The 12,974-nt window shown below is 37.2% G+C and overlaps 1 protein-coding gene across 1 annotated transcript in view; it reads left to right on the top strand.

Moving 5' to 3' along the window:
* The first annotated feature begins 2,826 nt into the window (after positions 1-2,826).
* LOC140245880 (uncharacterized) overlaps positions 2,827-12,974 on the top strand; it is a 42,263-nt gene continuing 32,115 nt past the window's right edge. Inside the window, exons 1-2 of the mRNA XM_072325365.1 lie at positions 2,827-2,856; positions 3,637-3,774. Coding sequence (XP_072181466.1) covers positions 2,827-2,856; positions 3,637-3,774 — 168 coding nt within the window. The remainder of the gene's footprint in view (positions 2,857-3,636; positions 3,775-12,974) is intronic.

The following is a 12,974-nucleotide window of genomic DNA, read 5'->3' as shown; positions in this document are numbered from 1 at the left end:
AAACAGGGCTTTTCTGGGGGGGGGGGGGGGAGAGGGGGATTTTCAATGGCCGTATACGGCAGGTGGCCGCTATAGACAGGTTGCCCCTGGGAAGGCAGGTTTGACTGTAGACACCCACACATTGCATGACCTATTCTAAATGAGCAAATCGGAAAAATCGGCGCGTTGTTTTATTTTGTTACCTTCTTCGCCTATCAGAAAACTATATTCCTGATGAACTATATTATCACCGTATATTTTTACTTCGCATGTTTTCTAATCTACAGCTTCCTTTTCAAAATAATATACCCGCCTGATACAAAAGATGCGCTTTTGGTGTCTTGCTTGTTACATTCAATTAAAATTTCATTTGAATCCTGCAAGGTCTGTTTCAAGGGCCAAGAAATGTTTTTATTGTTTCATTCTTTTTCATTCGGGGGATGGGGGGGGGGGGGAAGGAGGGGTGGTTGGCTGAGGGCCAGGGGTCAAGGGTCAATTATGCAACTTGTAACCCCCCCCCCCCCCCGCCATATATCAATATGGTTGTGGGGAAAATTATGAAATAACTCCACTGGGTGATAGAATGGCCACTTTCTATCTCTCCTATAGCACTTTTATGTCAATGGAGAAATTATGATTTATTATTCATGGGGGGGGGGGGGACTTCCGACAGTCAAGAACGAATTTCAGGACAGTTCTTTGGTCCAGTCAGATTTGAAAGTTGATATATAACGTTGGATGTTGGACTGTGAAAGATTCTATAATCAGAGGATGAAACATTTACATTGTTTGATTGTTTTTTCTTTTTTCGTGTTGACATAAAAACGATAACAAATTATACATTTAGCCTACTTGCAATGATAATGAGGAATTCATTATGGTTGTTATTATCATTATGATTGTTATCATCGTCATGACTGTTTTTGTTGTTGTCATTACTGTCATCATAGGTCTTCGTCATCATTTTAGACACCCGATTATAATACGATGGTTATCTTAGATATTGATCTTTTCTCAAAGGGATCTATACACTTGGCAAGGTTAAAGGTCACTCTTTCTTTGTTTTTCTTCTATCGTCTGCGCATTCTTGCAAAATCGGCCCATGAAGAATGTGGACAAAGAAGCTATAAAGCATGAACTTATTATATTTTAGTCAACTACATACTCTCAATAACCATGCGATTGGAAAATAATCTCAGACACAAGGATTGCAGATATACATTAGGATTATTATGTATACGCAAAATCTATTCCACTTGAAGATGCAATTAAGGTCATGTGAAACTGGTTGACATCTCAAAGAAATAAGGGATATTGCCGAAGGAGTCTTATTTTGTTGGAAGGCGTACAAGTGAATCCAGGGTTAAAACAAACTATCACTGACTACATTACGAGCACCGGGTTGATGATGAATTTCATCTTTAAAGGGATTGTATAGTTTTGGTTGAGACCTAATTTCAGGATTCCAACATTTTTTTGTGAGATAATGAAAAATCTCTTATGAAATAGGAAAGAGAATGTAATTCCATGAGGAATTCAAAGTTTATTTGATGAAAATTGGTTTTGAAATGGCTGAGATATCCAAAACAGAGCGATTCTTATAGTAAAGTGTGGGACCCACATTTTATTACAATAAATTGTTTTGTTTTACTTTGTTTTTGGATGTTTCAGTCATTCCAAACCCAATTTTCATCAAATAAACTTTGATTTCCTCTTAAAATGGTATGCTCTGTTCTATTTCATAAGTGGTTTCTTGGCACTCGCAAAAAGTTAAAAGCCCAATTCTCATCTCCACCAATACTGTATCATAATATACGCTCCCAGAAAAGACATAATTATATTCTCTGCTGTTTGTGTAATATAATATTGTGGGTGAAGTGTCGCCAGTTTTACTTGTTCTTCATGATTATGTCAGCGCACAGATTAAAAATCGATTTTACATCCATCAGGATAGAGGAAATTGAGTTCTCACTTCATATTCAAAACAAATCTGACTTACAAATAGCAATAGACCACTGAGGATCACCTCGCTTCGTACTCAAGACAAATATGGTTCTGTCTGACTCCTTATATATGGCGACTCACTATATGAATCACCTATTTAAAAGTCTATTCAGTCTCAAACTCTGTGTCGATTTGCTGCTTCGACTAGTTTGCTTTTAAGAAAAAAAAAATACACATGTGTGTCGGTTGAACCGGATTACGAAAACCACAAAGATATACTAAATGCTGAAAACTCAACTATATGGTATCCGAACACAGAGGGCAGTATTGCACTAATTTGAAGTGATGCGTAGAGTCTCCCCACTGATGAAGCTAAGTTTGGAATTCCCCGCGTACATGAATAAAATAAAGGGTGCTTAGTACTAGTATTATCGTACTCTTCATATTCTGCGATTGCGTTTTGTTGTTTGCAACTCTATGATTTCATCTTATCATTATTTATTATTATAAACCAAAACAAGTAAGGTCAAGCTATGTCGCAAAATACTGAAATCAATACGTCGGTCGCATTTCTGTGATCTTTCACTGCGTAGTTACAGGGAGATGCTCACCTCCCTGGCTAGTTTTTTTCGTCAAATTTTCTATGTGCTTGTAAATATCTGTAAATAAATTGTATTATAATGTAAATAGCACCAGTCTGCAAGAATCTTCAGTCTATTGAAGGAGGCAGACTTAATCAGAAGAAGAATTATAATTATAACAGTTCAAATGTACATGACTAACCTGATCGCAAAAAGAATCCCACAATACAAAATTTCTTTAAAAAAAAAACAAACCAAACACACACACACACACACACACACACACACACACACACACACACACACAAGATACTTATCCTATATGTTTGAGGTGGTGAATGACAACGCGTCAGTGATAAATTTTATACCTGTCAAAGGACAAAGATTATTCATTTGATGAAAATGTGAAATCAATGACGTTGTACAAAGCAAATGGATAATACTGTTTGGATAATCTGTTTGCAATTTCAGTAGTCTGTCATCCCCATGGCAACCTATTTACAGCAAATGTCAAAACAGGGTTACATATCGAGTGACTCACTAGCTTCCTTTTAGTGGTTGATTTACACACAGTCTGTAATTAATTCCACTTCGTCACAATAATATCTGGAGGAGCAAAAAATTATAAGAAAGGAATAGATAAATGCCAGTCTTCATGGATCCGTCTTCACACTAGAGTACTATACAATGTATAGAACATTAGATTAGCAATTTATGCCTACAAAACAATTATTGTTGTTCTTAGTGAACGCAAAGCTCTTATGAGAGTAAATCGAAAAAGAAATTCCTTTTCATACATTTTATTCCAAAGACATTTAAGCTCATTTAATAGCGAATCTTCTTATATGGCAGCTTGGTCAAACCCGAATCCAGTGTGTTTTCTGACACACCCTGTTCGGCCAGGTGCACGATACACAAACCGATCGCAAATCATGTGTGATCGTACTACCATCATCCGTCCGCCGAGCCGGTGATGCATTTGTGTGCGGAGCTAAGCTATGCTGCAGAATCATTGAAATAACTGTTATTTCAGACCAACATTTACGAAATTGGTAAATTTCAAAGCGCCTGTTTATACAGGGTGATCGTGAGCTACAACCTCAACGAAAAGGACATTTGTGTCCTTGTATAGGATGCCCACAAGCACCATTTGCCGCGCAGTCAGCTATCTTCATATCGCATCACGGAGGACCCTTCTCGCCAGAGCTCCCCGCACGAAAGCGGGTCGTTGGCCAATGGAGAGGATTCTACTCCAACGCCAACAATGCAGGTAAGCTCACTCAGATTCAACATTTATGCATCTGTGCTTGTAGTGCTCCAGTATCTTCTGTCTGGAATCAGACAGGATTGCGTAAAGACGTTCTCTTACCTTTGTAGAAATAGCTATAGCTGAAATATGATTTGTTAAGTCTATGAGGTATGTGTGCTTATTGTGTTGCTGTTGCTATTTTTTCCCTTGGGAAATGTGTTTTGCCAACAAGGTAGACTTGGATGATGATTGTATAATACTAATGTGAAGTGGATACTGAATGATGAAGTACTAGTAGATGATCCTGTTAAAAGTCACTGTCATAATGGGACTTTAACCTGTTGAGGACAGACTGATTTGCTGCAACACACATTTACCATAGACACCTGCCCGAGTATAGAATCTACTTGGGACTTGTCCTCAGCAGGTTAATTAAAAGCTAGTGATGATCTTTTGTGCATAGCCATTGGAGAAAGACACCATACTGGTGCATTATTTTGTTTCCACAATTCAAATAATTGGAATAGAAGTTAGAACAAGATGTGGCAACTGTGATAGACATTCATTGATCTAGAACCATTAGTACCATTATTGATAGAGTGTGCTTTCTGTGTTTCATATGTATGTGTGTGTGTTGTCTGTATGTCTTTTCATGTTTGTCCTGGGAAATGTCTCAGCTGCAGAGGTATATGTAACATTTACATTGTACCTCCAAGAGAATATTAGTTTGTAAGGTACAGAAAATAATGAGACAAAAGCTAGAAAATAAATAAAAATTCAAATGAATTGGATGGTTTGTGTGTGTGTGTGTGTTTTTTTTTTTTTCAAGTTAAGTGGGTAAAGTAGTGTATCCTATGACTCTACTTTGAATGTGTCCTTTTCCCACATCTTGCAGGACAGAGGAGATAAGTGAACAGGAAATAAAATGTATTTTCCAGTCATTTGTACATGTAAAGAAGGAACAGAATGCAACAAACAGCATGATTATTTGACTATTGCTGAGCACTATTTGAAATAATAGCAAAACAAGTCAAGGTAGCATGTTAAAGTATTCCATGCTTTCCTCTAAAAATTAATACCATTGAGTATGAAACATACAATATTGTAATTGATACCCTATGTTTTTTTTATTCGAATTACATGGAAATGCATGATTTGGTTGAGTCTAGTATTATGCATGTGTAGACCTAGATAGCTTTTAGTGTTTTGTGTGTGTGTGCTGCAGTAGATTAAAAATTGTTATGTTTAAGGTATTGAATTCTGCAATACTCATGATGTAACAAGGACAAGTTGAATCAAGTCCAAAGTGCTTAGAACTTTCCACATGACATTCTCAGGACATTCTCTGTAGCACTCTACTGTGAAGTACTGCTATCCACTCAAGTGTAAACCATTGATTAAAAGGATGGTACAGTTTTGGTTTAGATAGGACTGCAGGTTTCCAACTTGTGTGTGTGTGTGTGTGTGTGTGTGTGTGTGTGTGTGTGTGTGTGTGTGTTTGTGTGTTTATGAGATAATGAGATACATGTACATCTTTTGAAATACAAAAGAACATACATGTACGTAGTTGAATTCACCATTTATTTGATGAAAATTGGTTTTGAAATGGCTAAGATATCCAAAAAGTGATTCCAATAAAATGTGACAGGCCACAACTTTTATTAGGATCTCTTTGCTTTACCTTGTGTTTGGATATCTCAGTCATTTCAAAACTGATTTTCATCAAATAAACTTTATATTTCCTTTAGAATTGTATGCTTTTTAACAGTTAATTGAGTGGTTTCTAAATATCTCACAAATCCTCACCTCAACCAATGCTATACCATCCCTTTAAAGCTCTGCATTTACTGGGATTAAGGTTTTCTCCCTTGATACAGGGTAATGGAATTGTAGTGATACCAGAGACAGGGAAAAAACCAACAACTGTGATTGCTTTAATTCAAGGTTACTCTAGATGCAGGTCATGCAAATACCACCAATTAGAGAGTGATTAAGTCAATAGTCGATTCAAAGAGAGCAATGCACTTGTTTGTCTGAATGTACCCTGACATAAATTTCTCTGAACATCATAATTACACTGTACCTGGTATTCATCCAGCTTTGCATGTTTGTCTTTATATGTGTACATATACAATTTCTGTATTTTTGCACACCCTTTGAACACCTCTCATTCATTTACATTATATGATTGTTTCATCTTTGCCCATTAATTGGAAAGGAGATATAAATGACTCTGTATGAGAATAATTGATTTGTATTGTGTGTGTTTAGTAATTCTTATTGAACATGTTGATTTATAAGTGAACAGATCAGAGAGGCTTGCAATTTGAAACCTAAAGGAAAACTAGTGGTTTGAAGCATATGGCCTTGATATAATCTATAATTAGTACCTACTATTAGATAGCTTGTCTGTCCAGTCAGGGTACTAATTATTTTCATAGAGAGGTACTACTGGACAAAGAAAAAAAAAATGATCTGAATAATAAATCTGATTCTAAAATCAGAATGTGCTCTTACATTGTGTTTTTTTTTTCCAACTTATGCATTTAAGCATCATTTATTAAATCATTCAGTTGCCTAAGTCACAGTTATTGTCATTGAAAAGAACTGATTAATTATTCTTTGAATGATCTGAATAATAAATCTGATTCTAAAAGTAGAATGTGCTCTTACATTGTGTTTTTTTTTTCCAACTTATGCATTTAAGCATCATTTATTAAATCATTCAGTTGCCTAAGTCACAGTTATTGTCATTGAAAAGAACTGATTAATTATTCTTTGCCATTGTTTTTATAGTAAATATTATCAGTATGTGTGTATCTGTCAAACAAAAGTGAAAATTATTTCAACCATAATTATATGTTGGGGCATCTTCATTGTACACGTAGGTTGCTTATTTTACCCCCGCCACACTTAGTGTGATGGGGGTATATAGGAATCACCGTGATGTTGGTCGGGCGGTCGGTCTGTTGCAAAATCTTGCGTCGCGAACTCCTTCTACAGTTTTGAAGCAATTTAGATGAAACTTAGGGTAAATGATGATATTGAGGTATAGATGTGCAAGACATGTTTTTTTTTTTTGTGTTTGTTGGACAATGCATTGCCATGGTAACCACAATTTTACCAAAACCTTGTGGAGGGAACTACTTCCATAGTATTTAAGCAATCAATTTCAAAATTGGTATCAATGATGATCTATAGGTGTAGTTATGCAAGACACTCTTTGTGTTTGTACTTGACAAAGCGTTGCCATGGTAACCGCATGTTGTCTTCAAAATCCTGTGGAGTGAACAACTTCCACAGTTTTGAAGCAATTGAAATCAAATTTGGTAGGCATTATGGCCTTGAGGCATAGATGTGGAACACATAATTTTTGTATTTGTAAGACAAAGCATTGCCATGGTAACCATACTTTTACCAACACCTTGTGGATTGAATAACTTCCACATCATTCAAGCAATTAAGGTCAAATTTAGTATGTATGATGATCGGGAGGTGTAGTTATGCAAGACACCATTGTAAGAAAAATGTGTTGCCATGGTAACCACTAATTTTTGTATCAAATTGAACCATTTAATCTATGAAGGTGAAATTTGGTGTGTATGATGCTCTTTAAGTGTAGTTTTGCAAAATGTCCTAAAACTGTATTTGTATCGGACAATGCGTTGCCATGGTAACCACGTTTTTTAAAAAAAAATCCTGTGGAGTGAACTTCTTCCACAGTTTTCAAGCAATTGAAACCAAATTTGGTAGACTTTATGGCCCTGAGGTATAGATGTGGAACACATAATTTTTGTGTTTGTCACACAAACCATTGCCATGGTAACCACAATTTTACCAAAACCTTGCAAATCGAATAACTTTTCCATCATTTCAGGGTTCTCGCCAGGAATTTCTTCACGCTTGTCGGCATTTATGCGCGCTGTTCTGGGGGTGGGTACGGGAGGGGGGTTCCCCCTCCCGCGCGAAGCGCGAAAGCCTTCGCTAATGCTCAATACAACACAGATAAATCGCCGCTAAGATGCCACTAAATGCGACATTTTCACGGAGATGTAATGAACGTTGTGAGGGGCATATTCTCACAGAAACAATGCAGAAATTCCATACCTTTTGTTGGCGGCAGTTCCTAAATAATAAATGAAAGAGAAGTAGGTGCCGATGGTGAAGGTTCTGATTTCTTTCACTGTTGCAATAATTAGCCGTCTCTGCATCGCAACAACGCGCGCCGTGTTGCTTTCTCGCCGTCTGCTCGACCACGTGGGTAGGCTTACTGCATGCAGATGCGCGAGAAGCGATCGAGAACTTTCGGGACATCGTTGCATTTTCCTTTCTGGGTATACTGCGGTAGTTTGGCCGTGACATCAAAGAGATATCATACAAAAATGTAATGATGGTCATTATTCCGAAGGTTTGTTGAATCATAAAATGAAACGATTCATTACTGAGTACTTCAAAGGTTTGTAATCGAAAACAACAACAACACCAAAGGTCGGTACTACAGATGAATGTTCAAAATAAAACTGATTTCGTTCGAAGATTAACAAGCATTTTTTCTTTACTATTTTCCGATCAACGAACCTTCAGAAAGGAATCTATCATCTATCATTGTTACTGTTTCGGAATAACAAACCTTCAGAATAAGAAAACACCGTTTTGGGGCCGTTGTATTCCGAAATAATACTGGCAGAACATTCGAAATAACAAAATTGATTTCGTGTGGATATAAACGAATATTTTCTCCTTTATCATTTTTCTATTAACGATCATTCAAAATGTAGAGTATTATTTTGGCATTATTCTTTCGGAGTAAAGAACCCTCAGGGTAAGAAAACTGTAACCGTTTTCATTTCTTCTTTATCGTTTTCCGATTAACGATCGTTCAGAATAAAGAATCTTAAGTATTCATTTTTATCGTTATTCTTTCGCAGTAACGAACCTTCAGAGTAAAAGAAAACTGTAACCGTTTTGGGGCCGTCGTTTTGTTCTGGAATTTCACTGACATAAACGTTCGAAATAACAAAACTGATTTCGTTGTGAAATGAACGGACATTTTTTTTTCTAACCATTTTGGGATTAACGAACCTTCAGAATAAGGAATCTAGCATTATCTTATCATTAATCTGTCGGAGTAACGAACCCTCAGAGTAAGAAAACTGCAACTGTTTTTGGGCAGTAATTGTTTTATTCCAAATTTCACTGGCAAAACGTTCGAAATGACGCACTGATTTCGTTTTGAAATTTACGGACATCTTTCTTTATTTTATTTTCGGTTAACGAACCTTCAGAATAAAGAATCTACTATTTATTATTTTATCATTACTATTTCTGTCGGAATAACAGACCCTTAGAGTACGAAAACACGCTTTTTTGTGCCGTCGTTTTATTCCGAAATTTCACTGACAGAAACGTTCGAAATAACAAAACTGATTACGTTGTGAAATGAACGGACATTTTTTCTTAATCATTTTTTGATTAAAGAACCTTCAGAATAAGGAATCTAGCATTATTTTATCATTAATCTGTCGGAGCAACGAACCCTCAGAGTAAGAAAACTGCAACTGTTTTTGGGCAGTCGTTTTATTCCAAAATTTCACTGGCAAAACGTTCGAAATGACGCACTGATTTCGTTTTGAAATTTACGGACATATTTCTTTATTTGATTTTCGGTTAACGAACCTTCAGAATAAAGAATCTACAATTTATTATTTTATCATTACTATTTCTGTCGGAATAACAGACCCTTAGAGAACGAAAACACACTGTTTGTGCCGTCGTTTTATTCCGAAATTTCACTGGCAGAACGATCGAAATAACAAAACTGATTTCGTTGTGAAATGAACGGACATTTTTTCTTAATCATTTTTGGATTAACGAACCTTCAGAATAAAAAATCTAGCATCATTTTATCATTAATCTGTCGGAGTAACGAAAAAAAAATGAACCTTGGTGGTGATAATTGATGCTGGTGTAGAGAAAAACAAAGACAGCTCGCTCAAAAGATGCTTCCTTCTTTCAGTTTATTTTCTCCCCAGTCATTCTTATCGTTCTCCTCCCATGAACCCCTGCCATGCACGGACGATGAACAAAACAAAATGTTACCGATGTTGCAATGAAAAAAAAGAGAAAAGAAACACGTCCTCGACGCAAATTATCTACACTTTTCAAGTTTAACAAATTGTTGTTCGTAATGAAGAATGGAAAAAAGAAAAAACACGACCACAAGCAGTGGGGAAACTTGATATCACGGCTTGTGGAAATTTCCACGAAATTTCCACGAAAGCCAGGTGTCAGATAGAGGAATGCCGCGCGTACTGTCACCTTGCTTCAGTGGTCGTAAACAGCGTGTACATAGCATGTAAACCAACTGGGAACATTGATGAATGATCATCATTTATTTTCTGCCCATGAAGGCCCCCTAACCCACCTTTTAACAAACCAAGCCAGAAGCACGTGGAGCATTACGTACGTTGAACTTGAAAGACCATCATGACAGAATTACTATAAATTTCGGCCCGGAAAAGGAAAATGGAATATTCACGAATGACGTACAAATCCATGGAAATTGAAAAGAATAAAATGGAACGCATGGCTTTTTAGTTAAAAAACAAGAACAAAAACGAAAAACCACTGAAACTACCAAAACCAAAATAACAATTTGCATTTGCTTACTCCATCATACGTTCTTTTTTCTTTTTTCTTTTTTTTTTAACGAAAGATCGAGTTAATTTTCTCTCTGCGGCAATGCTTTGAACGCATCTAATTTTGCGTCATTGCCGATGGCCAGCTTCCTAAAGAATTGATACGAATCCTTTCAAATATACGAAACAAAGTCTAAAAATCCTGGATCCTGGCGGTGAATTCCGGTGGTATTATAAATCCTGCTCACTATCAAAATTTAATCATCTGTTCCTTGCGCCATTTTACCAACCAACTGTTCCTGAAAATTTCATCCTAATCTGTTCCCAAATTTTGACTTATTTTGCGAATAGAGAGACAGACAGGCAGACAAACTAACAAACAAACCAAAGCAGCCAAAAAAAAAGAAGAGAAAAATACAACCTTTGGCGGAGGGGGGCATGCATTTCATATCGTTTGTTTTTGCGTAACCCGACAACAAGCGTGACAACAAGCGAGCACGTGTCAGAACACTGCCTTCCTCAGCCTCCTTCGGCCTCCGACCCTCTCTTTCCGTCCTCTCTCTCCCTCTCACAATATACTGTACTGTTGTATGGTAGCCCTACTACATATCGACCACCCTTATTGAAACCGACCGCGTATAATTCGCGCACTGAACACTTAGTACGCACTTCTCTGCGCGCAAAGCACATAAAAATGGATTGGCTTTGAATGTAGATTAGGATGGCGTGGGAAAACGCGATAATTCACTGTTCACTAATGGTTTTAATCAAGGATAAAATTTCGAATGAATATTTTCACCGAATCGTAATGACAGCACAATGTAATGTCTATGGAAGTTTCTAAAAGGCTACTAAAAAGCTTCGTACAACACGGTGTTCAATACAACTCGGTTTACGTGCATTGTCAATGCAAAATCAGCGGTCGATCCTAAAAACGCGATTTACCGCGGGGAGCTGAAACGAGGCCACGCAAGTTCGTCGGCGATATTTTTGCACTGAAACTTCGAATCGAAAAGGGAACAACGGCATTTGATAGAGCTGGATTTTCTCAATCACGTAGGTCAAGTTTTTTACGTGAATTTCAGTGTTAAATATTCTTATCAAGCAAATAAACATTAGGCGGTCGATTAGTAGTAGGTCCAACCCTACATGCAGGCGGCTGTCTGGCCGGCTGGGTGCAACTAGGAAGGTGAACCTCCTTTGTGCATGTGTGTGTGGATCCCAAATCAGAGCGCATGTAAGTGAGCAAGTGTGTGATGTGGTGTGTATCAGCTAGCACAGACTGCACGTCGCTCTGTTGAGCCGCATTGTTGTGATCGGTGCGGTGATAGCGTGGATAACTTTTTGCGCTTGTATTTGTAAACTGCTGCTCCTTTCAACATCTAGATTCTTTTCTAGCCAGATAATAAAGACTGAAAAAGGCGAGAAATTGGTCCGAACTTAGCTCGTCAAGCAAGTCACCCTTGTCGGCAAGTTCACGCGTGGTGTTACCCTTGTCGGCAAGTTTTACCCTTGTCGGCAAGTTTTACCCTTGTCGGCAATTCTTTCTTCAAACCGCACGCTTGTCGGCACCGACAAGGGTGATATACGCTGGCGAGATCCCTGCATTCAAGCAATTAAAATCAAATTTAGTATGTATCATGATCTAAAAGTGTAGTTTTGCAAGACACCAAAGTGTCAGTATAAGGAAAATGTGTTGCCATGGTAACCACTCATTTTTGTATCAAAATAAACCATTCAAGCTATGAAGGTCAAATTTGGTGTGTATGATGGTCTTTAAGTGTAGTTATGCAAAATGTCCCTTGTGTTTGTATCAGACAATGTGTTGCCATGGTAACCACACTTTTTACCCAAACCTTGTGGAACTAACTGTTACCATAGCACTCAAGCAACTGTGGTCACAAACTTGGTATTAACGTCATTGCCCTCATGACATCACATACTATGAAGCAACACCAGGGGCGGGGGTATTAATCACCTTCAGTGATAATTCGAGTTGTCATTGGTATTATTATTGATATTAGTGATAGAAAAGTAGCAACAGCACTGGTGGTAGTAGTGGAAATATTTCTATCATCATCCTTGGATGTATAAAATTCTCCCAAACTGTAGCATCTTTATCAGAATTGCCTTTCATCAAAATAATTTTCATATTGAAGTTGCTGATGTTTTCAATTCTTTTGTCTGTCCTTTTATTCACATTTTAATGAATACATCAGGCAGAAAACTTTTCAAATCATGCCAGTGCACTTACTTGCCACTAAGACAAGTGACATGGTGATATGAAAAGTTAAAGTTGAAAGAACACCATGATATTTGCTATATCAAGTGAACCATCATTGGCAGGGTGTACGACTTGTCATGAATGCAGAATCTTGATAAATACTGAAACCTCTCCAGTTTGTATTACTGTCATCCCTTGTTATACTTGATAAGCAATCTTTATTGCTAAACAGACAGTGTTATTGTCACTTAGATTGTTCTAAAACATGAATTAAAAACCAACAAACAATGACATGTGTAGGACACCAATATAAACTCTCTGTGCAAAAGCTGTGTGCAGTTATAACAAACTTTGTGATG

The sequence above is a fragment of the Diadema setosum genome, chromosome 2 (assembly GCF_964275005.1).
Source record: "Diadema setosum chromosome 2, eeDiaSeto1, whole genome shotgun sequence".
In the NCBI taxonomy this organism is placed as follows: domain Eukaryota; kingdom Metazoa; phylum Echinodermata; class Echinoidea; order Diadematoida; family Diadematidae; genus Diadema; species Diadema setosum.
The sequence above is the reverse complement of the archived record's forward strand: the minus strand, read 5'-3'. Positions and strand labels throughout refer to the sequence as shown.